Raw genomic sequence first — 24741 nt, forward strand, 5'->3', positions numbered from 1 at the left:
TTATGATGTTCATATGACCTTTTCTGCCTTAATATACTATGATGTATTTTTGACGTTTTATGCCATACTATAATATGAGTTTTTTTTGGCATAAGAAGTCATAAAAAGGTCATAGTATAGTAAGGCATAAAAAGTCATAAAAACGTCATAGTATAATAAGGTATAAAAAGTCATAAAAACTAGTGTTGTTTTTGGTGGCCTGTTTTGATTTTATTTTTTTTCTAGTCTCTGTGTCAAGATGTCATTTTAGTTTTTTTTAGTTTTAGTCACGTTCATACCCTTTTTATTTTAGTCAAGTTTTAGTCGACTAAAATTCTGAGCATTTTAGTCTTAATTTAGTCAGAATCATCCATGACTATTTTTGTCTAGTTTTAGTCGACGAAAACTGATGACATTTTAGTTTAGTTTTAGTCAATGAAAATTTTATTTTAGTCTCTTTCTAGTAATGCAAAAAGTACCTAGTAGTATAGACAAAACCAAAATTTTCTTTTAGCCAAACCCATTTCACAGTTCAAACAAGGTTATCTTATTATTATATTATTCTTACCTTATAGACTCAAGAATACATCCATTCCAGACACACAAGACGCTCTTATTTGAATTTACAACATATTTATTTTACCAACCAAACATATTAGTACACATACATAATTTTAAATAAAATAAATAAATAAAATAGCATCACATGACAATGCAAAAAAAATTGAATACATTCAAGTTTAACAAAGAGAAACAAGGTGTCGTGTTATGTTTCTGAAATTGTCGTTCAACCGCTGTGTCTGCATGAAGTGAGACACAGCAAACAGAAATACTGCGAAATAATAATAACTCGACTAAATGAGTCGAAATGACGTTATAACATTTCGTCTCGTCTCAGAAGAGACATTTTAGCAGAGTTTTTATTTTGTAAACCACATTAAGTCTCGTTTTTATTCGTCAACAATATTGCATTATATATTTAATTACAGTTATCGTCACATGACCAGCATTTACGTTGCGTCTCCTCTCATTTTCGTCGCGTGATAAAGGTTCGTTGACGAAGATATTTAGTCATAATTTTTGTTGATGAAGGCAACACTAATAAAAATGTTATAGTATACTAAGGCATAAAACGTCATAGTATAGTAAGGCATAAAAAGTCATAAAAACGGCAAAGTATAATAAGGCATAAAAAAGACATAATATAGTAAGGCATTAAAAGTCATAAAAATGTCATAGTATAGTACGGCAAAAAAGTCTTAAAAACGTCATAGTATACTAAGGCATAAAAAATCATAAAAACGTCATAGCATAGTAAGGCATAAAAAGTCATAGTATAGTAAGGCATAAAAAGTCATAAAAACGTTATAGTATAGTAAGGCATAAAATATCATAAAAACGTCATAGTATAGTAAGGCATAAAAAGTCATGAAAACATCATAGTATAGTAAGGCATAAAAAGTCATAAAAAGTCATATTATAGTAAGGCATAAAAAGTCATAAAAACGTCATAGTATAGTAAGGCATAAAAAGTCATAAAAACGTCATAGTATTGTAAGGCATAAAAAGTCATAAAATGTCATAGTATACTAAGGCATAAAAAGTCATAGTATAGTAAGGAAAAGAAAGTCATAAAAATGTCATAGTATACTAAGGCATAAAAAGTCATAGTATAGTAAGGCATAAAAAGTCTTACAAACGTCATAGTATAGTAAGGCATAAAAATTCATCAAAACCTCTTAGTATACTAAGGCATAAAAAGTCAAAGTATAGTAAGGCATAAAAAGTCATAAAAACGTCATAGTATACTGAGGCATAAAAAGTCATAAAAACGTTATAGTATACTAAGCCATAAAAAGTCATAAAAACGTCATAGTATACTAAGGCATAAAAAAGTCACAGTATAGTAAGGCATAAAAAGTCATAGTATAATATGTCACAAAACCTCATAGTATAGTAAGGCATAAAAAGTCATAAGAAATATAATAGTATAGCACGACATAAAAAGTCATATTATAGTAAGGCATAAAAAGTCATATAGTATAGTAAGGCATAAAAAATCATAAAAACGTCATAGTATAGTAAGACATAAAAAAGACATAATATAGCAAGGAATAAAAAAACATAAAAACTACATAGTATTGTAATGCATAAAAAGTCATAGAAACGTCATAGTATAATAAGGCTCCAAAAACGTTACCAAAACAACAAAGTATATTATGTCATTAAAATGTCACCAAAACCACATAGTATTGTAAGGCATAAAAAGCATCATTAAAACATCATGGTATGCTGAGGCATAATAAACATCATAAATATATAATAATATAGTAATTCCTACAAAAGTAACAGTATAGTAAGTCATACAAAAGTCATTGTATAGTAATGCATAAGAAGTCATAGTGTAGTAAGGCATAAAAATGTCATAGTATAGTAATGCATAAAAAGTCATAGTACAGTAAGGCATTAACATGTCATTTTATAGTACAACATTAAAACATCATAGTATATTAAAGTATTAAGAAGTCATAATATAGTAATGCATATTAAAAGTCATAGTATAGTAAGGTATTAAAACATTTTGTATAATAAGACTTTAATGTGGTTGTCAGGTTGTCAGTGTTGAGTTACAAAAAAGGTTACCCAAATCATTGCCTCATTTCATTCACTTTATTTTCATGTACAGTATCACATATATGTATATATATACCACATACAGTAACTATGCAACACCACTTTTTTCAGCTCTCATCTCTGCATCAATTCAAAATCTAAACTGATGAGACTGATATTAAATTTGTTATTTAATATATTATTTGTTTGGAAATTCAATAAAGTAAGTTGGAGAAGAGAAACTGTCAGACACAGCCCACCAATTCCAATTTAAGGTCTGTGGGGAGGCATTTCAAATGCTGTTTGAAACTCCAACAAGCATTTCATCTGAAGCATACTGACTTTATACACTTCCCCTGGGCAGCTTGATAATATGGGTAATATGGCATTATTATAAAGAAATAACAATAAGACAGACTGTATAACATCAGTAGTGACAATTTGGCAAGCTGACATGTACACATTTAAACAGAAATGCATACGTGTACTGTAACAAAGGGATAAACATAAAGGCTCTGCTTCCTGCCATCTCTCTCTTTTATGCTTACCTAATTTTCATAACTCATACCAGATGATACAGTGACAGCCATTATTTAAAGCATTTGTGCAAATTGAAAATGATCTGCTATATCAGGTTCAAAAAAATAAAATCTATAACACAAAGTCATCCACGGTGGGAAGAATTGTAACACTGTGGGTAATATAATAAAGATGATGAGTTGTTACATTAGCATAAAGTCTCATACAATTAAACACTGCACCAAGTTTCATCATATAGGAACAAAGACGAGGCTGAGCATTTCTTGCTTCAACTTTTTCCATAATTCTCAGTGTCTCCATGTCGGCATCCGATGCAGTTCACTTGCAATAAAGTCTGAGGTTTCAACTTCAGTTTCCTCCCAGCCTACCAACATGCTGCAGATGTCACTTCAAACCATCTTCACTTACACTGATGATAACTGAGCTCAGAAGTATTTAGATAAGTGCCACAGTTAACAGCATAACCAGATAAGAATCTATTCTTATTTCTCTTGTTTGTCACTATAACCATAAGCTCTATCACATGCAGTTATTTGTCAGCATCACATACTGTCACTTCAAAAATATGCTCATATGTTCAGCTTCACTTTCAGATCACTCTCACACATTTTAATTCACAGCTGTTTTTCTCTTTTCATGACCATGCCAGTCTGGGATAACTGTACAATTCATATCACATATGTGGAAGGAACTTATACAAATATGTGTGATAGCATAATAAAAAAAATTAACATAACTGTCACATGGCAAGAAAGTTTACACTGACTTAAACATTCTCAAATTCATAAAATACAGAACAGTAAATCATCCAGCTGTGGCTGAAATGCAGCTCAGTACATTATGTTTTAAATAACCCTGAATAACAATGAAAATTTAAAGTAATGTGAAGTTGTGGATATTTGTGATCCCACATCACTTGTTTGCTCACTTAGGTCATACGTTAAATTTTTGTGGTTTCACAATGATGATTTGTTCCCATTGCAGTAGTTTTTCCTTCTTGTTCCACCTATACTGAGTTCACATTAAGTCAGATGTCCAGGCCCAGAGCTGATGAGTTTTGATCAGGTGCAGCAGAAGAAGTTTGGTTTCCTCCTGGGAGCATCCAAGCTGGGCAGCGACTGATAACGATTCTTTTCATCAAAGGTATCCTGCTCTCTTACTTGCCTGTGGAGAGAAAAGAAACACAATAGATTCACACTTAAGCATTTTATAGTGTTGTTATATGCTTTCTTGCTGCCAATCACTTGTCCTCGTCAACCACCTGATCTTATTAGAGCCACAGTGACAGGTTTCAGCTGGGCAGAACTTACAGTTTACAGGTCTCGAGCAAAGTAAGGCTGGAGGAGAACTTATAAACATGCATATTTCTACTTTCTTTCCTGTTGTTGTGTGTGTCTGTTCCACATAGACACACCTCTTGCATCTTCCAGTGGATACCCACATATGCGCATGTGTCTTGGAATTTCCCCTACTAAGCTCATCCTTGACTAGAACTGGATTTGGACAGTTTATGATTTCGCTACATCTTTATCGATAAGTTAAAGTTAAAAGTGTCCCCAGATGTCCACTATCACCCATAACAGCGGCGAAACAATAACCTATTGCATAACACTGTGACTGTCTTTATGACCCGAACTCTGGGAAAGTGAGTGAGGCCTAGAAAAACATAACATTAGAAGTAAGATAAACTGCTTCACATGCACCAGCTATTATTACACCTGTCTTCTGTGATGTAAAACTCTAAAAGCTCCTCAGTGTTTTCAAGACTAACTCATGAAGATAATTTGCCTTCAAAACATTGGAAACATTGTTAAACATCAACTGCTGGTTTTGGTTTGTACATTCAGCTGACTGAAATAGTTGTCTCACCTGGCCAGGTGCAGCACAGCCTCAAGGATGTTATCTCCATCTTTGGCGCTAGTTTCACAGAACAGAGTGTTGTATGTCTGTTGGGTAAAGACAGGAAATCATGAATCCTTAATCACAAATTAAGGGTTATGAGTTGGATTTACATTTGGATTAAAAAAGAATAAGAGTTGGGTGTGGATATGTACCAGGTGTTACAAATGTTCAGTTATGTGGTCATTGAAATGTCTTTATGATTATAGCAAGATAAGTGGGTGTTTATTTGTAATTACCATGGCCAGTTTTTCTCCATAGCTGGTAGGAACGCAGTTAACTCCATCTTGTCTAAGATCACACTTATTACCCACGAGCATGATGGGAATATCCTCGTGCGATAAATCCTGCCATGTGACAAAAAAAACAATCAAACAAAAAAAAAAGATTATATAAATTATAAAATACACTGCTGTATTGGACATATTCTGCAGGATGGTGATTATAGATTCTATGTACTGCATAAAGTAAAAAAAAAAAACAAACAATTAAAGACAAGAGCTATTGGTTTGACATTAAGCACCACAGTGTATACACAGTGCAACACATACTGTACTGCAAGCAGAAATTTTAACACGTCCACAACATGACTGCAGTATATGCTTTACACCAACACTTACACATCTGCTGCATGTAAAAAGAGAGAAACAAGCAAGATGACTTAGTTTGATATTCACATTAACATGTGACAACACTTTTAACTTCTCCAGTGTCTTATAATAAAACACATGCTGCCAAAACAAATTGGTATTACAGAAAGATGAATGAATATCACCTTCACTTTATTCTGCAGAAGTCTGTAATTCCTTTTGCTAACTACTGTAATACAGATGGTGTCAGCCAGTAATGTTTTTGTAGAGGAAAGTTGTGCATTACCTCAATCATGTCCACCCACTCTCTAACATTAAGGAAGCTCTTTTCACAGGTGACATCGTAAAGCAGCAACACTCCGTCCGCCCGGCGGAAATAAGACTTTGCAATACTGCGAAACCTGAGGATAAGTTCAAGATACACACAAACCTTTATTTTTTCAATTTAGAAAGAAGATTAATTGTTTGTTGTGATAGGATAAATACAATATGTCCACTTATGCCCTGTTGTGTGTGCATAATAGTAAATTAATAAGCTTCATTTACATGTCTTAGAAACACATACCAGATAAAACAATCCAATTTTAGCTTTACAAAGAAATCAATGAAAAATTCATCTCTCTTCTGTTTGTAAATATCCACACATACACACACCCACACAAACACACACCTTTCCTGTCCTGCAGTGTCCCATAGTTGTAGTAAAACAGGCTCTCCATCTACGATTACTGTCTTCATCTGGAAATCCACTCCTGAACACACAAAGAAGTCACAATCAAACATGTCACATTACTAAACTGGTAAAAAAAAAAGAAAAAGGAGTTCGTTAGATTAACTAAAGACTATAAAAAGCTGGCTTTAATTCATCCAACTCACCCAGAGTAGCGCTGGAGTTGAGTTTGAATTCGTTCTTGCAGAAGCGCAACAGGAAGCTGGACTTTCCCACCGCAGCATCTCCAGCCAACACGATCCTGAATGCCTTCTCTGATGTCATGTAGCCCAGGTCAATGCTATTCTTGCGCTCCTTCTAGAGAGGGGACAGAGAGGCAGAATGAAGATAAGGGAGAGTGAGGCACTCATGCAGCACTGATACGATAGATTACTGCATTTGTATTCTGCACATTTATTTCAAGTTAAATTAATTCAGTCTTTGACATTGACCACTTTATAATTGCTTCTTCTTTTTATTCATATCTCTCTTCATCATCAGCTCTATTCGGAGATGATGCGGGATTTATGTCTCACTACGGGTCAAGAAAGGTTAAAAATTAAATAAAACAGACACTAAAGCCCCGGCAGCAGCAACAGCAGCAGCAGCAGCCAGAGACTGAAATGTGCACCATTAGCAAGGAACATACACATAAAGTTGTAAAGTCAGTCCCGAGGAAGGCGATGAAAGGATGAAAGGCAATGAAATCAATGAAAATCTTAATTTGTTGTAATGTGTTGTAATGTAAAGGTCCCCACATCCCAAAATGTATTTCTAGTTCACTGTTGATTGGGGTTGACATTCATCCTGTCTTCATCCTCCTTCGCAAATTTCATGAAAATCTGACCATTAGTTCAAAATACATATTGGAAATTTGGACATGACAGTTGCAAAAGTTCAGTTAAATCAACTAAATCATAAAGAATAGTATCTATAAATAATAATGTCAAGTCTCACCATTAACTGTCAAGACATTTTGCACTGGAGCTTGGAAATAACAGAAAAAAATAATTTCTCAACAATGCATGTGGCGTCTTCCTCCACTTGTCCTTCCTCAGTCAAGCTATGCATAACACATATCTCTCTTTTTCATCTGCCACTAGATAATCTCCAACTCTTTCTTTTCCTTCGTCTCTCTCTTACCTTCATAGTGCTGGCACTGAGGGGTTTTCGTTTTGTCGGGGTTGGTGTTGTGGTGACACTAATGGATTCAGACGGCTTCCAGTCCAAAACTGAGCTGCTGTCCGACCCAAACGCCGACTCACCATCCTGTGTCTCCGCTGGCTATGATGTAGGCAAACATTAACATAACAGTAAAGCCAAAAATCTACTCGGACACAGAGTTCACATTATCACTCAGACTTCTTCGCAAAATTACAACCTTTAGAGTCGCCGTAGACATGAGCAAGTTGTTGAAAGCTAGAAACGAGAGCCCTGTTATACAAAAGAAGTTATTATCTAGTGGTAAAGACTCACTTGACCATATAAAAGTATGTGCAGCTGTATGAAATATTCTTCATATGTTTGTTTCACTCCTCTAGCGGCAGGTGCTGATGGCATGGCAATGTTAGTCTGATGGTCGGTCAGTCAAACACTTTGGTCCTGGCAGAAATATCTAAACAACTATTGGACGAATAAGCATAGATGTTAATAGTCCCCAGAGGATAAATCCTACTGACGATGGTGATACTCCGACTTTTCCCCTAGTGTCACCTTGAGGTAAAATTTTCTGGTTTTGAGTGAAACATTTCATCAGCAACTGGATGGATTGCCACGGAATGTCCCCTGATGTTTCATTTGGCACCATCATCAAGTCAAAATTTCAATTTGTTTTTATTTATACCCAAACGCCTGCAAAACTAATTGCATTCCCCTCAGCCTCTATATATATGCTTATATATGTGCATGTACAGGTATGTCTATTTGTTTGACTTTCTTATTGTCTCACCTCAGTGTCAGAATTTTCTCCCATCATGCTATCATTGTTGTCATCCTCCCTTTTTTTCTCCTCTTTCTCTTCCTCCTCTTCTTCTTGACCTTTGACCTCCTGCTCGGAGTCGTAGCCTCCATGGGAACCCCTGAGTGTGGACAGGCCGCTGTCCATGTAGATCTCAGGCAGGCTGTCCTCCTCACACTCACTGCTGAGTCTGCGCCTCAGGCCTGGGTCACACATGGCCAGGGCCATGGTGTCACCGCTGGGCCGTTTGGTGAACAGAGGTAAATCGTCCATACCATGGCAGAACCTGAGGAAGAGGTCAGGAAATAGTTTGTGAGATACTGTACAACACAAAGCCTCTGTTGTCTATTTGTGGGGGAGATTTGTTTGACCAAATTACAAAAAAACAAACTGTCATACTTGTGCAGTAGTTTTGTTTTCATCATTACACACTATTAATTCATTCACTATAAAAGAAAACACAATTGTTCCCCTTCAACTAAAGATGCAAAAACCTGCTTAACATACAGTAATCTGTAATAACTGGGTGGCTGCACATCCTCATATGGTTCAGCTTGTGAGCTCTTCAGCTTGGACAGCACCTTAAATAAATATCTCACAGCATATTCAACATTTACTTAGCTGCTGTGTAAAGAGACAGTTGTGTGTTTTAGGAGGGAAAAAAAGCCTTAAATTCCAAGGAAAAGCATCTTGACTGAATCCCATTTGTACTGAAGGTGCAAGTCGCTCAAAACCCTGCAGCTGCTGAATAGTTAATCATCCTAAATCTAGTACTTAACAATAAACTTCTGCTCTTGGTGCAACTGAAAATAATACTTAAAACATAAATGTAAGTGCTCAGTAATACAGACTCCGTCCATTAGGAACAATTAAACTGATAATTAAGAAAATATAATAGTGTATCACAGTATATCACTTCACTACTTACATACTATCAATAGAGCAGTGATAGCCTCAATCACCTGCATTGTTTGTTGGTCTTACCTGTTCATGAAGGTGTATGGCGATCCGTGGCAGATGCTTTTACTTCTGCCTCTGTTCTTCATATCTGCTGGTGATTCACTGGTGCCGGACTGTAACACACAACCAGTAAAAATTAGTTTTCCAGTGTTTCTGTTTGTGTTTCATGACACAGAGTCATACTGTCATTGTTTTGCTAAATATTGTCACTCAAGATACAGTGTTCTGATAATACAACATTTTCGTTTGAAATGTTACTGTTAAACATCTGTCGGTCCCATGAATCATTATCCAGTGTTTAAATTATATAAATAGGTTGAAGTCCACCACCCCAACTTCAGCCTCTTGTAATTGTAAAACTGAACTACTTTTTGAAGTTTGATTATTTATTTATTTATTTTTATTAACTGTGCAGCTTTACTCTTGTGATCCTCTCCAGAGTGGCCCTCAGGCCATCGTTGGTGTCATGGAGCTTCCTGTTGGCTGTCCTATCAACACACACAGAAAAATAAACAATATCATTACTTTGTATTCTGGAATCTGTTTCTTATGTGTAATTTCCTTTCATTTTTGAAATCTAAGGGTGCAGTAAGATATCTCTCCATCTCTATTGAAAAAACCTCAATAGCCAGTGTGTGTGTGTGTGTGTGTGTGTGTGTGTGTGTGTTACTGTCTAACTTACTGCAGAATATCAATCTGACTCTCCAGGATGTCTCTCTCATCAGTGAAATGTTTCACAAGCTCCTCGTCTCTGCAGCAAAACACATTCATAAACACACTTATTCAATTTGAATATAAATATGAAATTAAAGGCATCTGTTAATCAACTAAAGTTATGCCTAAATTCCTGCACAGAACGGAGCACTACACTACAAAAACACAGTTGGTCAGTGAATACAGTGATTAGGTTAAAATTTGTACGTTTGAACTGATGAATAAAAGATGACACTTAAAACAGACAAAGTTAAGAAATTGACTCAATATTCATCATTTTGTGCCACAAATCTCTGTCAGAGTCTTCGGTCAAAATATGAACTTTTAGTGAATAATTAGCCTTTATGAAAATATTTCTCAGAATAGTGATAACAGCAGACAATAAGTATACTGCATAGTCTTGGGAAGATCGTAATGCTCCCTGTGTATCATTGTGGTTTAAAGAATTGTTCCTGCATTCCTACTGAAAAATTATGTATAACTTATAGAAACCCCTGTTGAATTTTATCTTGTTTGGAGTAACCTGCAAGATCTCATGGAAACAGCTGATCCAGTTGCTGAAAGGATATATTGAAAAAAAACTATATCAAATCCTTTGTTTGTTTAATATGAATTATTGTTAAAGGTAGAGTAAGCGTTTGTAATATTATACAGTTTTAAAAAAAAAAAAAATCAAATTCAGTTAATATCTCCTCATATCTCCACCTGTCCGTTCTGTGTGTGTTTGTGCTGAAAAAAAAATCAGGTGTTCCTACACAGCCCTGGTCCTCGTGCACAGGACAAGGGAAAGAAAGATAAAAGAGGGGAGATGCGCGACAGGGGGCAATGGGAGCAAAAGAGGGTAAATCTGGCAGACACTAATGAAAAGCACCAATTTAAGGATTAACAGGGGAAGGAGAGGGAGCTTTGTACCGCTCTGTCGCTGCCTACCTGTATGGAGATTTGAATGGAATTGATTGGGAGATTGCAGACATTCAACATTTATACTATCCAAACAAATAAATTCTGTAGTCTTTACTCTGCTGTGTTTATGACGCTGTTTGTGTGCATGTCATTTGTTTGATGAGGTTTTAAATTATAAGGTTTGTTTTGCTTCAGCCAGAGTATCCACTTCCACTCCATATAAGACGCTCTGGATTCAACCACAGTGTCGGTGCTTTGGAGATGCACGTATATGAATGTAAACCTGAGAACTGTTTTCCTTTTTTTCATATCTGGTACAGCAATAGATTCACTTGGTTACTGAAAGACATTACACCTAATTTATGCATAACCCTAACAGAAAATGTCAACATGATGAGAAGGTCCTAGCAGGAGGAGTGTTAGCCTGCTGGTGGCTCTGTTGCTAAGTGACTCTTCTGAATACATTATTGTGTGTGTGATGTTGCTCCAGGATATCCTGTTTCAGCTGTGACAAAACGAAAACATCCCAAGGGAATGAACGGGTCGGAGGGGGGCGTATTCTCTCTCTCAGGCATCTCTCTGTCTCTCTCAGTATGTCTCTGTCCCTGTGCAACAAAATCTCTCAACAGCCGGGTTGTTTGTTCAGGGCCCAGATTGATATACTTGACTCTTCTAAAACAAATGCATTTTAAATTAAAAATAGGTTTGAAATGTATGTAAATTTAAGTGTGGTGGAAAACACAGTGCAAATATTCATTATTCTTAAGTTCACATTCATCAAAAAACCTGCTCTACAACTTCATGTTTCCAGTAATTCTAGGTTTACACTTTCAAAGGTTTCAGTGAAAGTGAAGTGTTGTGTGTTTGTGTGTGTAATGAGAGGGAGATGGTGTGTAGAGTGCGCGTCTCATGTAACAATCCTCGTTCCTTCTCCTTGTATGATCAGGACAGACAGCTACAGAAAAATCAGACTAATAAAACATGAGGCTGAGGTCTGTTAGACAGCACTGCACCTTGCGGAAACTCGCAGCAGGATTTAGGATAAATCCAGTCAGATACCCCGAAAGTGATCTGAAAAATGATCTAAACAACATAAACATACACACATCAGCACACAGCATACGGGCAAGGAGGCAAAACCGAGCTATAAGAAATTCACCGCTCAGAGTTGATGCTTTGATCGGTTATCTCCGTCTTCAGCAAGTCCATCTCACTATGTAGACAGGCAACTTTGGTCTGAGATCTCAACAGCTCCTGTTTTAACCGCTGGTTGTCCTGCACAGAGAAAGTCAAGAAGCAAGAGTGTTGAAGAGAAAAATGTGGGACGTGTGTGAAGCTACAAGCAGAGAGACCTTTAAGAAAAAAAATGCTTCTGACACCTCAAACAAAACTTTGTTGCAGTGACAGCAACATGCAGATTCAGCCTCACCAGCGTTAGCTCATTGATCTTCTTCTTCAACGCCGGGCTCTCATCTTTCACAGTGATCGTCTTGTACCTCTCTTCTATCTGATGGACAAGTTCACATGTTTTGGATTCAGGTCATTTGACTACACTTACAGTGATGCAACAAAATAACAAGAAGCATAAAAACCAGTGTAGAGTCTGCATAAACACACCTGTGGATGTACAGATAACGTGCAGCCTCACTCTTACTACTGGATGATTCTCTTTATTTTACATTTAGTCTATGTTTTTAGTTGGTTGTGGATAATTTAAAGAGAAGAAATTTACTATTTTATGTTATTTCTGTTTTATGTTGAGCAGCTCCTCTGAACTTTAAGCTGAGGTGAAGGCTCGCAGTCATGGCAAGTGTTTAAGGTAGGAAATCATACTGTCTATTATAGCTCAAATTTTTAAATATTTTTCACACTGGATCTACAACATAATAATGCTTCCACAAGCAGTTGAACAGAAACTGTTAAAACTATTTTCATCAAAATTTCTTTACTCTTTTACTCTGATTGCAGCCCCCACATCTCCCCTCCTTCCCATGCTAATGCAGTTTCAATCTATGGAAACAAGTGAAGGTTATTGGCTCAGCTGACATTTGTGTTTTCATGAGGCCAAATAAATTAGCCTTGGTTGAACTTTTTGTGAATGCAGTCAGTGTTATTCATAACGGACGTTTAGCACAACTGTGTTTTTTTTCTCTAAATGCGTACAGTATATTTAACTTAAGAGTCTTTTTTATATTGAAATAGGTCAAATAGGTCAAAAGTAAAACATGCATCAAATCACTGTATTTTCTGAATTGCTTATTATGTAAGACTTCGATCTGTTGCAATGTTTTTGCATATTTATTTCCAATAATATAATACAGATATAGGACAAAGAAAAATAAATCAAATTAGAAAATGAACAATTGGTTTTAAAATGTGAATTAAATAAATGCCACACATATTTTGCTTATCATCTATAGGCTGTTCATGAAAACAAGTCATGGTGGTGGTGTGATGTTGATTCATTTAAGACAAATATACATAACTGAGCAACAACATCCAAATGTACGATGACAACAGGAGTCTGTATTGACCGACGGTGTTGATGGTATGTTACAGTCAAACCGGAGAGCTGTCAAAGAGGGGAAAAATTTACCATCTGCATCTTCTGGATCTTACACTGAAGCTCACACACTTCAATTTCATAACTTCTTCGTAACTCGCTAAGTGCATCCTCTGTTCGCTTCTTCTCCTACAAACACAAAAACATACGTCAAAATATTAGTTGCAGTAAGATAAAACATTTGTGATTTTATTTTATGAAAGTGTGTAAATGTGTGTGTGTGTGTGTGTGCTCTCTCTATAGTTATGTCATGCCTGTGACAATCTGTGTTATTTCAGAACAGGTTTTGAAATATGGATGAAGGTAATTGATAAGTGTATCAGCAACTGTCTATTTGCAGCTTCCAAAAATAAATTCCTCTCTTGTAGGTGTCAAAACATGAGTGTGTGCACATTACAGTGTGACAGAATGCAGGCAGGTGCCCTCTAATTTTGTGTACTTTTCTTTGACAAAATAAACAGCAGCTCCTGAGTCAGTGGAGTACACTTACATAAGTTTATACACACACACACAAGCAGGCACAGCGATAAGACAAAGATAAGACAGAGTTTATGTTCCTGTGCAGATAGGTGTTAAAAAGCTCTGAGGAATCAGCAGGACCAAGGATAAAATGAATGGAATATAAATTAAAAAGTCAGTCAGTCCTTAAAGTTGTTCTCACTTTTCATGGAAAGCCAAACACTGTTATCAACTTTTATCATTATACACACTACACTGTTTAATTTCTTTCACATGGATTCCTGGAAATAGAGAAAAATCAAACAGCTAAAAACAAAGGCTGCCATGGCAACAAAACTAACTTTAATTCAAATAGGGAAACTAATGTTCATTCCGTCCATCCATCCATTAGCTATTTTAATTATCGTTGTAAGGGTCACAGGGGGGCTGGAGCCATTCCCAGCTGACAATGGGTGAGGGGCGGGGTTCACCGTGAACAGTTCGCCAGTCCATCACAGCACTGACATATAGAGAATAGAGACAAACAAACATTCACACTCACTTACACACCAACTGGCAATTTAGAGTCTCCAGTTCCCCTGCACCTCTTTGGACTGTGGGAGGAAGCTGGAGCACCCGGAGCCCTTATGTTCTCTTACTGTAACACTTATGTTACAGTATTAAAATGTCAGCAATACTGTTGCCAGTGTTAGCAACACACAATAACATTCTGACCCGACAAAGACTCATCGAGACTGTCATCAAAACGTTGTCAGTTTAAATAAATTTGTTGTTTCAGCAACACAGAAAATTGCATAAATGGTCTGGCTCTGCAATTCCTGTCCTTAATTTTACTTCTCTCATTTTGATCTTGAAAAACTGAGACTGGGATGACAACATGAACCCTTCCTACACCTCACTGGATAACCAAGACAGCAGAACTACTCACCAGATCTCTTTATAAATATCTTTGAGCTAAGAAAAATGCTGCTGCACAGCCATACTTCATTTTATAACTACACACTCACTACAGTTTACTGATACGCAAACAAAAAAAAACAACCTAGACCACATAACAGTCAGGCTAACAATCAGGCTTTAAACATGTGGCAAAATACTGTAGCTCATGTCTAAAAGGTGAATTCAACCCATCTTGGATTATAAAACATGCTCCAGCACCTCTACTTTTTACATCTGAGATCCACAGAGTTGTGAAATCCAGCACATCAGTAGGCGTGTCTGAGTTTGGACCAGTAATCCGATATTGTATGTTTGTTTGACATGAGGGAAGAGCCGAACAAACGCACCCTGCTTATTGCTTTGCCTACACAAACTCCAAAGACAGAAACACATCATAGCAACCAGCCTGCAATATTAAAACAAAATCAAAAAAGTCATGTATATGTGCACATCTGAATTTTCAGGGGGGTCTTCTGTGTGTGAGTTTTTCCCACCTGCTCCCGTGTTTTCCTCTCTGCATTGTGAATGCGTTGGTCCATCTCTTCCTCCATCTCACTGAGCTGCATCGATGCCTGGTCCTGCGCTCTGAAAAACAACAACAGGATAATGTTACTGTACTCCAGAAACGTCCATCCATCCATCATCTACTGTGCACTGGCTTTTCCTGCACATGGTCAAATGGCAGAGTCGTCACAGTTACCTGGCCTACATGTTTTTGGACTGTAGGAGAAAATCAGAATTTAACATAAAATATCCTCAATGCTGTTTAACATCAATGTCAATGATGAAAACCTTCCTTATTCATTACCATTAAAAGATGCAAAGGGCGTGTGTGTGTGTGTGTGTGTGTGTGTGTGTATGTGTTTGCATGGGTGTGCTTCTCACCGTTTGATAGCGAGAGCCAGGTTCTCCATCTCTGAGTTTTGCTGTTTGATCTCTTTGGTGAAGTTCATGACAACTTTTTCAAACTGAGGAATCAGTCTGGGCTCAGTCAAGCTGATGTTCTGGTACAACGTTGCTGCTTGTTCATGCCTGCAAGAAAATCAGGATTTGACATCATCTTTTGAACTGTAATACTGAAAAGTCAGCTGTACTGTTTCCCACACAAACACCTGAGAATTAAAGAAGAATTCTGGTTATTTCTTTTACTTCAGGGTCTGAAACTAACAGCATTCAACTGTCAAGTGAAATGTCAGCTTTGTGGGAAGATTTGTCAATTGGTGGATGGTGGATAACAGGTGAAAGTCCTTGAAGCACACAGCACACTATGCTTTATTCACATCACCCAACGCTTTGCCTTTGGCACAAAACACAAAACATTAGGTGAGGTGAAAGAACATGGTGTGAACATGTTCTGATTTTATTGGACCTTGATTGAAGCTCACACTGATCTGCACCTTCCTGTGTATGTATTTTCAAGGTAAGAAATTCTCATGTCATTGAATCAAACCAGTTAAAACTGACTGAATTATAATTACTCTGGCTATTGGATTGTGATTTTTGTGATTACTTGAAGTTAAAAGGATTAAAGCCTTGGAGTATCATTATTGAAACAGACCAATGAAAATGCAGCACAACTTGAATAAAACCAAAAATTATTAACAAAATAAGAGCATGCTTTCCATTAATAGTGATTTGATGAGGGGACACATTTCTTCTGGTTGCCTGAAGAAAAAAACACTTCAGAGAGTCTTTTCTCAAGCTTCCAGCAGTTAATAACTTTAAATGATATTTGTTTTGGTGCCCAAAGATTATTTTTATTTTGATATTCCTTGTTGTTTTTGTTTCTCTGGAAGACAATATGCTGCATAAGTCACTCATTTTTATATGTACAACCAATCATTTGGTAATTTAGTCAAATACATTGAATTTTGATAAATATGCAAAAGCTTCCATTTTAATTTCCCAAATACAATTTGAAACAAACCAGAAGAACTGGTTGTTACTTTTGACACACTCTTGGTTTCACCTTGTCTGCCAGTGACACACCATGCAGTTTGTTTCTATCACATGAGGATGTGTCAGTGTGTAATTTAACCTCAATATGAAAAACTTAACCACACAGTTTATCCAGTGTACGCCGCCCTGAAGTCATTACAGTGACAGAGTGTCCTGCGTCACAGCACAAAGGTAAAAGTGGGTCATATAAGTGTGAGTGTTTGCCTTCTGACAGGACGGACTGGCTGTAATCCTGAGCATATAGACTCTGCTGTCGGTCTGTCAATAACTCACAGTGACACAGCTTGATGCAGTGTCATAAGCTTTGACACACAGACCGATCATAACAGAAACACACACAAACAAATCCAACGTCAGACCGGCAAAGGTCAGAGATAAACAGACATAAACAGAAGCATTTAATAAGAAGTAGTTGACATAATCTAAAGCTGCCGAAAAGACCACTTTGCTGCCCTTTCTGCCCACGAACCCCAAAACCTAAAGTACTGAAATACTTTTACTGGACCCAAATAAAGCCTTTTTATGTAGTACCAGGCTTTCTGTTCTCTTTTTGCCCCCTGTGCTACCCTGGCTCTTTTTTCTGTTTGCCATTTGCATTTACTATACACAGCTCCCCTGTATTCAAGCACAAACTGAAAGGTTGTCTCTGATCCATTCAGGAGATGTTTATCATTTGCTGTTTGATGATGGAGAGTGCACTCATAACCATACTTTCATCTATCTGGCAGACAAATTAGAGACGTGTGCTATATTCAACAGACTTTCCAGAAACATCTTTCATTGAACATTTAAAAACAAATGTAAGACAAAACTAAATGGGGAAAGCACTGAGAGTAACTTTCAAGTCATTTTGTGCAGAGGAATTTCAGTGCACAGCCTGATCCCTTATAATTTAAGTCACTGTCTCAGTCAGCTGAGAGCCTGAATAATATAAAACAAAATACACAACTCATTACTTTAGCCTTCATCATAATAAAATTATGAACTAATTGATTTTTTTGCTCTTGATGTCTCTTCCCCATAATAACACAAAATATTCTTTCTACCCCTGAAAAAACAGACACTTGTCTGAAGTGAGTTGTGTACTACATTTTCTAAGTTGTCATCTGTCAGCTGACTGTTGCAGCAGTGACTCTAACTGTTTGAGCATAAGAGAATGTATTTAACAGACAGTACCACTGTGACAATCAATGTTCTGATGCTACGGCACAGCAGCGCGAGGACGAGTCCCATGCCAGGCCTGGGGCCACACACACACACACACGCACACACACATGCATACACGCAAGCACACACACGCACACACACACACACACACACACACACACGTTACCAGTTGAATTTTTGATACTACCAATTCCATAGGCTGAGTTTTTTGGTGCTGAGACCAAACCCAGGAACAAAGAACAGAACCCTATTTTGAAAAAAGAAGCTGAAGATGTTGTCTAAAATAAAAGGTAAAAGAATTGCTAAATTTTAATGTAAATCAGGAATTATCTTGTCAAACAATACAGGTTATGAATGTGTATAATGATTTATAGATTTCAGTAAGTAACACATTTTTGTTGCTTCAGATACATTTTGGTCAGAAACAAAAAAAACATGCTTAGCTCTTTCCAAGGCACATTTGCACTGTCAAGACATGTGAGTGAAAAGCTGAATAAATATGAAATAATAAAAATGAAAAATGGAATGAATTAAAAAACATGATAATGAGTGAATTAGATAAATAGATTACATAGATCAGATGAATTAGAGATGGGCTTGGCTCATATAGCAAACACCAAGCTGTTAATGTGAGTTGCCTTGCCTTGCTTTATGGCTTTACAGTATCTATTCTACTTGTAATACTGACAGTCAGAAGGTCCTTTCATACAAAGATTCAGGAGGTTTCATGGGAGACAAACTTTAGCTCTCAACACATCACATAAAACATAAAGTGTTGATACTCTGAGGAATAAAAACTCAGAACATTACAGTGACTCACGTGTTCATGGAGAATCTAGAAACTTGAAAGACCTGTCAGAGAAAACTCTGGCAGACCTAGTGTATATTAAAAACTTAAAGCGCAGGACAAATTATGTTATCTGCTGCAGACAATAATGCAACATTTTTTAAGGCAAAGGTAAGTTTGCAAATAGCAATAAGCAGTGGCAGGCTGACGTTGTAGTTGTGCGTCTCAGTTTAAAAATAAATTATTTTTTCCCTCTGAGCTTCGTTGTTGATAAAATCAATTCCTCATTGGTTTTCATTTCACATGGCACTTGTTTAGGGTGGAGAAACACAATGATGAAGGATAAACACCTTACAGTAATACTCCAATACTTCAGTGGAGCAGAGTCTATTACTGTAATGTGATACTGTCCTCACAGATACTTAATGATTATGATACCAAATTTTATTATGTGAGTCAAGGGCTTGACATTGCCTGACAATGATTAACTGTAATGTAATTTCCTCTCCGCTAAGTCTCTCCACAGAAATGTGTGAGAAATGCCTTCTCTCATGTGTAGTGAAGCTGCTGACACACTGGTCTTTATACTTAGTAAAGTGAGCACTGAGTGACTTGCAGCTGGATGCAATACACATATACAGTCTCTCTACATGGTGGGGAGTCGTTGAACATGATCATTTATTGAGTTTCATTGTGATTGAATAATCATGTTGTTTTGAGTCTGAGAAAATTGAAGTTGAAAACTGATAAAATGACTTATTGAGGTTTTTCCTTTAGACAGGGAAGGTTGCAATATCATTATATTTACTGATAAGATATTGTTGTTATCCTGATATGATTTCATCCATATCAGCCAGCTCTAGTATTTCGACTCTCTCTCAAACCCTAAAGATAACATTAATACCTAAAATGAAGAGAAAGAAGAAGAGAATCATGAGTGACAAAACAGCATGATCCCATTAAGTGAACAGAAGCCATGGTTGTTGTTAAGGGTCTAAATTGGCTCCAGCTCCGATACAAATGACAAATACTGTTGTCGGCACAGGTACAGTTTTAAAATTATAAAGGTTTTTTTTTTCTTTTGTTTTTGTTTTGATTTGCACCTATGGGCTACCTCCACACAAAAATTTAACAAAACGTTTAATTAATTGATAGATGTAGCTATCAATAAAGATTATGTTTAGTTTCTGTTAGAACTGTTATTGTGAAAAGATATTTACCAGTGGAGATAAAAGGATTTTGATGTTTTCAACAGTTATTCTCCATATTAATCAGACATCTCTAAGTTTTAAATCTTTTAGATATGCAGGAATTCACTATTTTCATTAATGTTTCGTCTGTTTACTATATTCTTGATTAATGGTTTGGAAAATGGTGGAAATTGTCCACCACAGTTTACCAAAAGTGACTTGTTTTAAATCCTCAACAGTCCAAATATATTGAGTTTAAAATCATATAAAACACAGAAGCAGAAAATCCCCTCAGTTAAAAAGTACTAGCTATAGGACTAGCTAATGTTTAGCAGTTTTGTTTCAACTTTTGATCACCTGCTGGTATCATTTTCACAGAGGCCTATGACTTAGAAACGTGACACATTTCTGCTATTCACCCTCACATGCTGTGGAGTCAACATGAAAACCTGTCTTTGGGGTATAAAGAAAAACAGACACTGAGGACAAATACATTTACAAGACTCACAGATCATTTTCATCCTCTGTTATTCAAAGCAGCAAAGTTTGAAATGTGATCTCTACTCCAACTTTCCCACAGCTTAGCTACTGTTCTCATGAATTTCTCATTTCCTTTAGAGCCGTCTCTGGTAACAGGCTGTATAATGTGTGAATTTCCCTGCGAAGATCATTAACATCACTATCATCTATACGCACAATGTGCTCACTGTTGGACACATTCATATCACCTGAGGATTTCCATATATTAAACACATCCACCTATTGGTAGGCTACAACTTTACTGGCTGCACAGCCAGCGGACAGGTGTGAACTCTCACCTGGGGATGAACTTGGACTGGTCGCCCATTCTCCCCTCGAAATCCTCCCAGGCGGCGGACACGTCTCCTCCTTCCAGCTCCATGTCCTCTCCGTAGCGGTCGTGGAAGCCGCTGATGAACTCCAGCAGAGTGACGGTTCCGTCTTTGTCGACGTCCAGCCGGTCAAATATACGGTCCGCCTCGGCCGCGGGCACCTGCAGCTCCGCACAGATGGTGAGGAACTCGTTCCTCTCGATCCGCCCGGAGTTGTCCACGTCGTAGGTCTTAAAGAGGGTGCGCAGCCGGTCCTGCTCCTCTGCGCTCATGCCCCTGATTGACGGATGCGACCGGCTAAGAAAAACAAAAAACAAAAAAAAAACAAAAAGGCGTTTCAGTAATATAAGATGACCACCGAGAGGCCGACACGCAGAACTGCCAGTGTTTTATTCTCTGGACACCGAGAAACCACAAAGTATGACTAACTCCTAACTTCCAGACTTGTCTGCACTTATCCTAACATTTCGGCCGCTGTTTGGCTTTATCCTACAAAAATCTGATCAAGTTCATCCATTTTAAACGATTTCAGTGCTCAGTAGATCGAATGGACTCCTCTACTCCTCTACTCCTCTACTCCTCTGTCTTCACTAAATAATTGTCTGGCTTGTGGCAGCCAGTGTTAGAGGAACAGAACAGCTGCTGCGTCTGACTCAGGTAACGCGCCAAGCATCACCTGTGTGTGTGTGTGTGTGTGTGTGTGTGTGTGTGTGTGTGAGTGTGTTCACTCCTCTCTCTCTCTCTCTCTCTCTCTCTCTCTCTCTCTCTCTCTCTCTCTCTCTCTCTCTCTCTCTTTCCTTAACCACAAAGGTTTGGGCTTCAGGCCAAATGAAAGTGCTTTCATTGTGGGGAGAGGATGATAGTCTGTGATGGCTTGAATGAACTTTATGAATCAAAGATCTTCAACCTGTGTAATCTTTCAGCCTGTAGTATGCAGGAGACATCTTATACACACATGTACACACATCAACACACCACAATGTTGCACTGCATGCAATTTAACAGTACAATGACATTAGAAAGTTGTTTCAACTTATTTACTGTCTCTATCCAAAACATCATCTGTCTCCATAAACATATACACTGTGGATTCTGTTTAAACCAAAGGTCCTGTTTTAAAATTGGCACTGACCCATTTCCTGTAACTCTGAGGTACCACTTTACTTGTATTTACAACAAAAGAAAGAAAGATGTTGAATTTGATATTTATGAATTTTTACTCTATTACAGGACTCTCTCCCACACCTTTGTTTTTAAAAGGTGATAGCATCATGTGGCTATGCAGGCCCAGATTGAACCACTACTAAAATACACTGTAGGCCTCTATTCAACCTGTTGTCTCCCCTAATTAATAGCCTACAATGATGACATGCAGATTTATTTAAGAATAAATCTAATGCAATTACAATATCAGCTGATGTTGCATCTAGTTCTGTCATGATATCAGATTTTCACTTTACAATAATTGTGGGCAAAAGAATTCATAATAACAATATTGTCGCAATATTTATAGAAAAAAAATGCTATGTCAAACTCATCAATAACTTTATTAATTGTGTGTTTTGTCTCTTTTTGGTAAATGACTTAGACTGAGATACAAGTGCCAGTGGAGGGGGAGAGAGAGTCTGTAACCATAACTGTACAAAAGTTTACAAAATGAACGAATACACTTAATGGATGGTGAAAAGACAACCAGATGAAACAAAACAAGGCCTAACATCTGCCATTGCAATATTATATTATATTGTGTGTTATTAACACAATTAACACAATATTAATATTAATATTCAATTTTTTAAATATTATATCAAATACTAACAACACAATGGGAGTGTTTCCAGGGGAGACAAAAAGTGATAAACCTGGCTGGGACTTGGGACTGGCTGGGCTTGTTGTCAATGATTTGGGACTTTTGAAGTCAAAAGCATTGAACAACAAGAGTCCATGGATGTATTACAATACATGTATTATAATATTATAATACAGCCATGCAAGTGCGTCCCAGCTGGGTTCATACATTTTTTGTGTCCCCTGGAAACACTTCTGTTGTGTTTTTGGTTGTGTTGTATTTGCATCACATGCGTCGTCAAATTGATGAAGATGTTCTGAATTTGTTTGTGTTTTGTAAGTTTGCATGTGTTTTGCAGTGTTGAGCTTTCAGGGCCACCGTAGAAAGCAGGTTCTATTTCTATACAGGAAGCCAAGATTCATTGGCAGCTTTCTTTTTAAACAGATTGTTGATGTGAACTTTAAAAGTAAATTCATCATTGATCCAGATGCCCAAATATTTATAATGCAGGACTATTTCAGTTTCGTTACCGAGTAAAGTGCTCATCTGAAATTTTCTAAAAAGATAAATTTAAAGTCAGTGTTTAAAGTTTAAAATCAGTGAGTGCCTCTTGAAAAGCATTCAAATAAAGCTGTAGATTGTTAATGGCCAATTGTATAGAATCTGCCCAACAATATAAAATCATGTCATCTGCATACAGTTGAGCATTACAGTTGTTTAATGATCAGACAATATTATTGATATAAATTGTGAATAGGACTGTCCGTAAGTGATAAGTGATATGTTGTACTTTGCACCGTGCAGAGTACATCCCCTATAATTTACTAGGCTCTGCACTTACGTGTATGTTTAAAATAGCACAAATGACTGTCCATCTCTCACCCAGTTATAACCTGCTCCTCGTTTTTTGAAAATCCTTCATTCGAGGACTGCTTGTCCTCTCCGTAGCGATCATGGAAACCGCTGATGAACTCATGCAGGGTGACGGTTCCATCGTTGTCGATGTCCAGCCGGTCAAATATACGGTTACCCTCTGCTGCGGGCACCTGCAGCTCTGCACAGATGGTGAGAAACTCTTCCCTTTCGATCCGCCCGGAGTTGTCCGTGTCGTAGGCCTGAAAGAGGGCGCGCAGCCGGTTCCGCTCCTCTGTGCTCATAGTCCTGGTTGAGGGAGGTGGCTGGCTGAACGACAAAACCCAGAACTGTCAATGTTTTACTCTCTGGATAAACCATAAGGTCAACTCCTATGTCAGACTTATTCAAACATTTTGACTGCTGTTGACATATATAAATGAATTAGACTCAAACACAAATGGAGGAGGAGAGAGAATCTGTAACCATAACTCTACAAAAGTGAACAAAAAACAAGATGTAACAGTTGATTAAAATACTGCCTCAAGGTACATGTGGCCCCTTTTCTTCTGAGTCTATATTGAATTACTTAATTAAATTATCAAACTATTCTCTTGGGTAATCTTGGGTAGTTGCCTGGCTGGTTATCCAGCTTTGTAAAAAGGTAACACAACCCAACAAATTGTAATTGATTAAGGCTGCATTCAGAACATCAGTGGCCCTGCGTGAAAAACTACAGGGTCATCCAGCAAAAAGTGGCTCAACATAATGTGTCAAGGTGCTCATCACATCCATACAAGTGGACATTCCTGATGGATTACATTGTAATGTGAGTGCCATGTTTCTGCAGTTTCGTTGTGAAATAAGATAAAATAGTTGCTGCCATGATAATTTTCCCCCTTTTCTGTGTCAGCATCTGATAGGCTACACCTTTAAACACATTAATCTGCCCCTCTAACTGGATTTTCTAGATTATTTTTCATTGTCTCACACTGTTATTTAAACAAGTCATAGACTGTAAATAAAGATGGATGTAGCCTCTGTGATGCCTGACTCCGCCTAACTCCCGGCTAATCCTAAATTGGCAAAGAGGTGGGGCGTGTGTGGAGCTGAGACTTCATTTCATGCCCGTTTGTGGTAAACATATGTTCCCCCACCTCTCGGTCAAGTGGCATGCCCTCAATTATGCAGGACTTTCAGCCTTAATAAGATTTAAAAGAGTGAGTTATATAAAAATTAAACCCCCATACATTTGTCACGAAGGAAGAAATTAGCTATAGAGACCAAAGCTGTACCAGACTGTAAACATGGTTATTTCTTC

General features: G+C 37.3%; 1 protein-coding gene across 1 annotated transcript in view; it reads right to left on the minus strand.

The window, feature by feature from the left end:
- Positions 1 to 2634: 2634 nt before the first annotated feature.
- Positions 2635 to 24741, minus strand: part of rasef (RAS and EF-hand domain containing) — a 23249-nt gene continuing 1142 nt past the window's right edge. Inside the window, exons 2-19 of the mRNA XM_023414301.2 lie at positions 23451 to 23750; positions 20747 to 21076; positions 15711 to 15857; positions 15320 to 15410; positions 13461 to 13556; positions 12294 to 12371; positions 12024 to 12139; positions 9930 to 9998; positions 9669 to 9735; positions 9272 to 9360; positions 8279 to 8573; positions 7474 to 7614; positions 6498 to 6648; positions 6292 to 6373; positions 5908 to 6022; positions 5271 to 5378; positions 5002 to 5078; positions 2635 to 4296 (exon numbers count right to left, since the gene is read on the minus strand). Of these exons, the coding sequence (XP_023270069.1) occupies positions 4194 to 4296; positions 5002 to 5078; positions 5271 to 5378; positions 5908 to 6022; positions 6292 to 6373; positions 6498 to 6648; positions 7474 to 7614; positions 8279 to 8573; positions 9272 to 9360; positions 9669 to 9735; positions 9930 to 9998; positions 12024 to 12139; positions 12294 to 12371; positions 13461 to 13556; positions 15320 to 15410; positions 15711 to 15857; positions 20747 to 21076; positions 23451 to 23750 (2455 nt within the window). The 3' untranslated portion in view covers positions 2635 to 4193. The remainder of the gene's footprint in view (positions 4297 to 5001; positions 5079 to 5270; positions 5379 to 5907; positions 6023 to 6291; positions 6374 to 6497; positions 6649 to 7473; positions 7615 to 8278; positions 8574 to 9271; positions 9361 to 9668; positions 9736 to 9929; positions 9999 to 12023; positions 12140 to 12293; positions 12372 to 13460; positions 13557 to 15319; positions 15411 to 15710; positions 15858 to 20746; positions 21077 to 23450; positions 23751 to 24741) is intronic.

Source organism: Seriola lalandi, unplaced genomic scaffold (assembly GCF_002814215.2).
Source record: "Seriola lalandi dorsalis isolate HSWRI2012SDOR001 ecotype SW California unplaced genomic scaffold, Sedor1 jcf7180002054524, whole genome shotgun sequence".
NCBI classification, from domain to species: domain Eukaryota; kingdom Metazoa; phylum Chordata; class Actinopteri; order Carangiformes; family Carangidae; genus Seriola; species Seriola lalandi.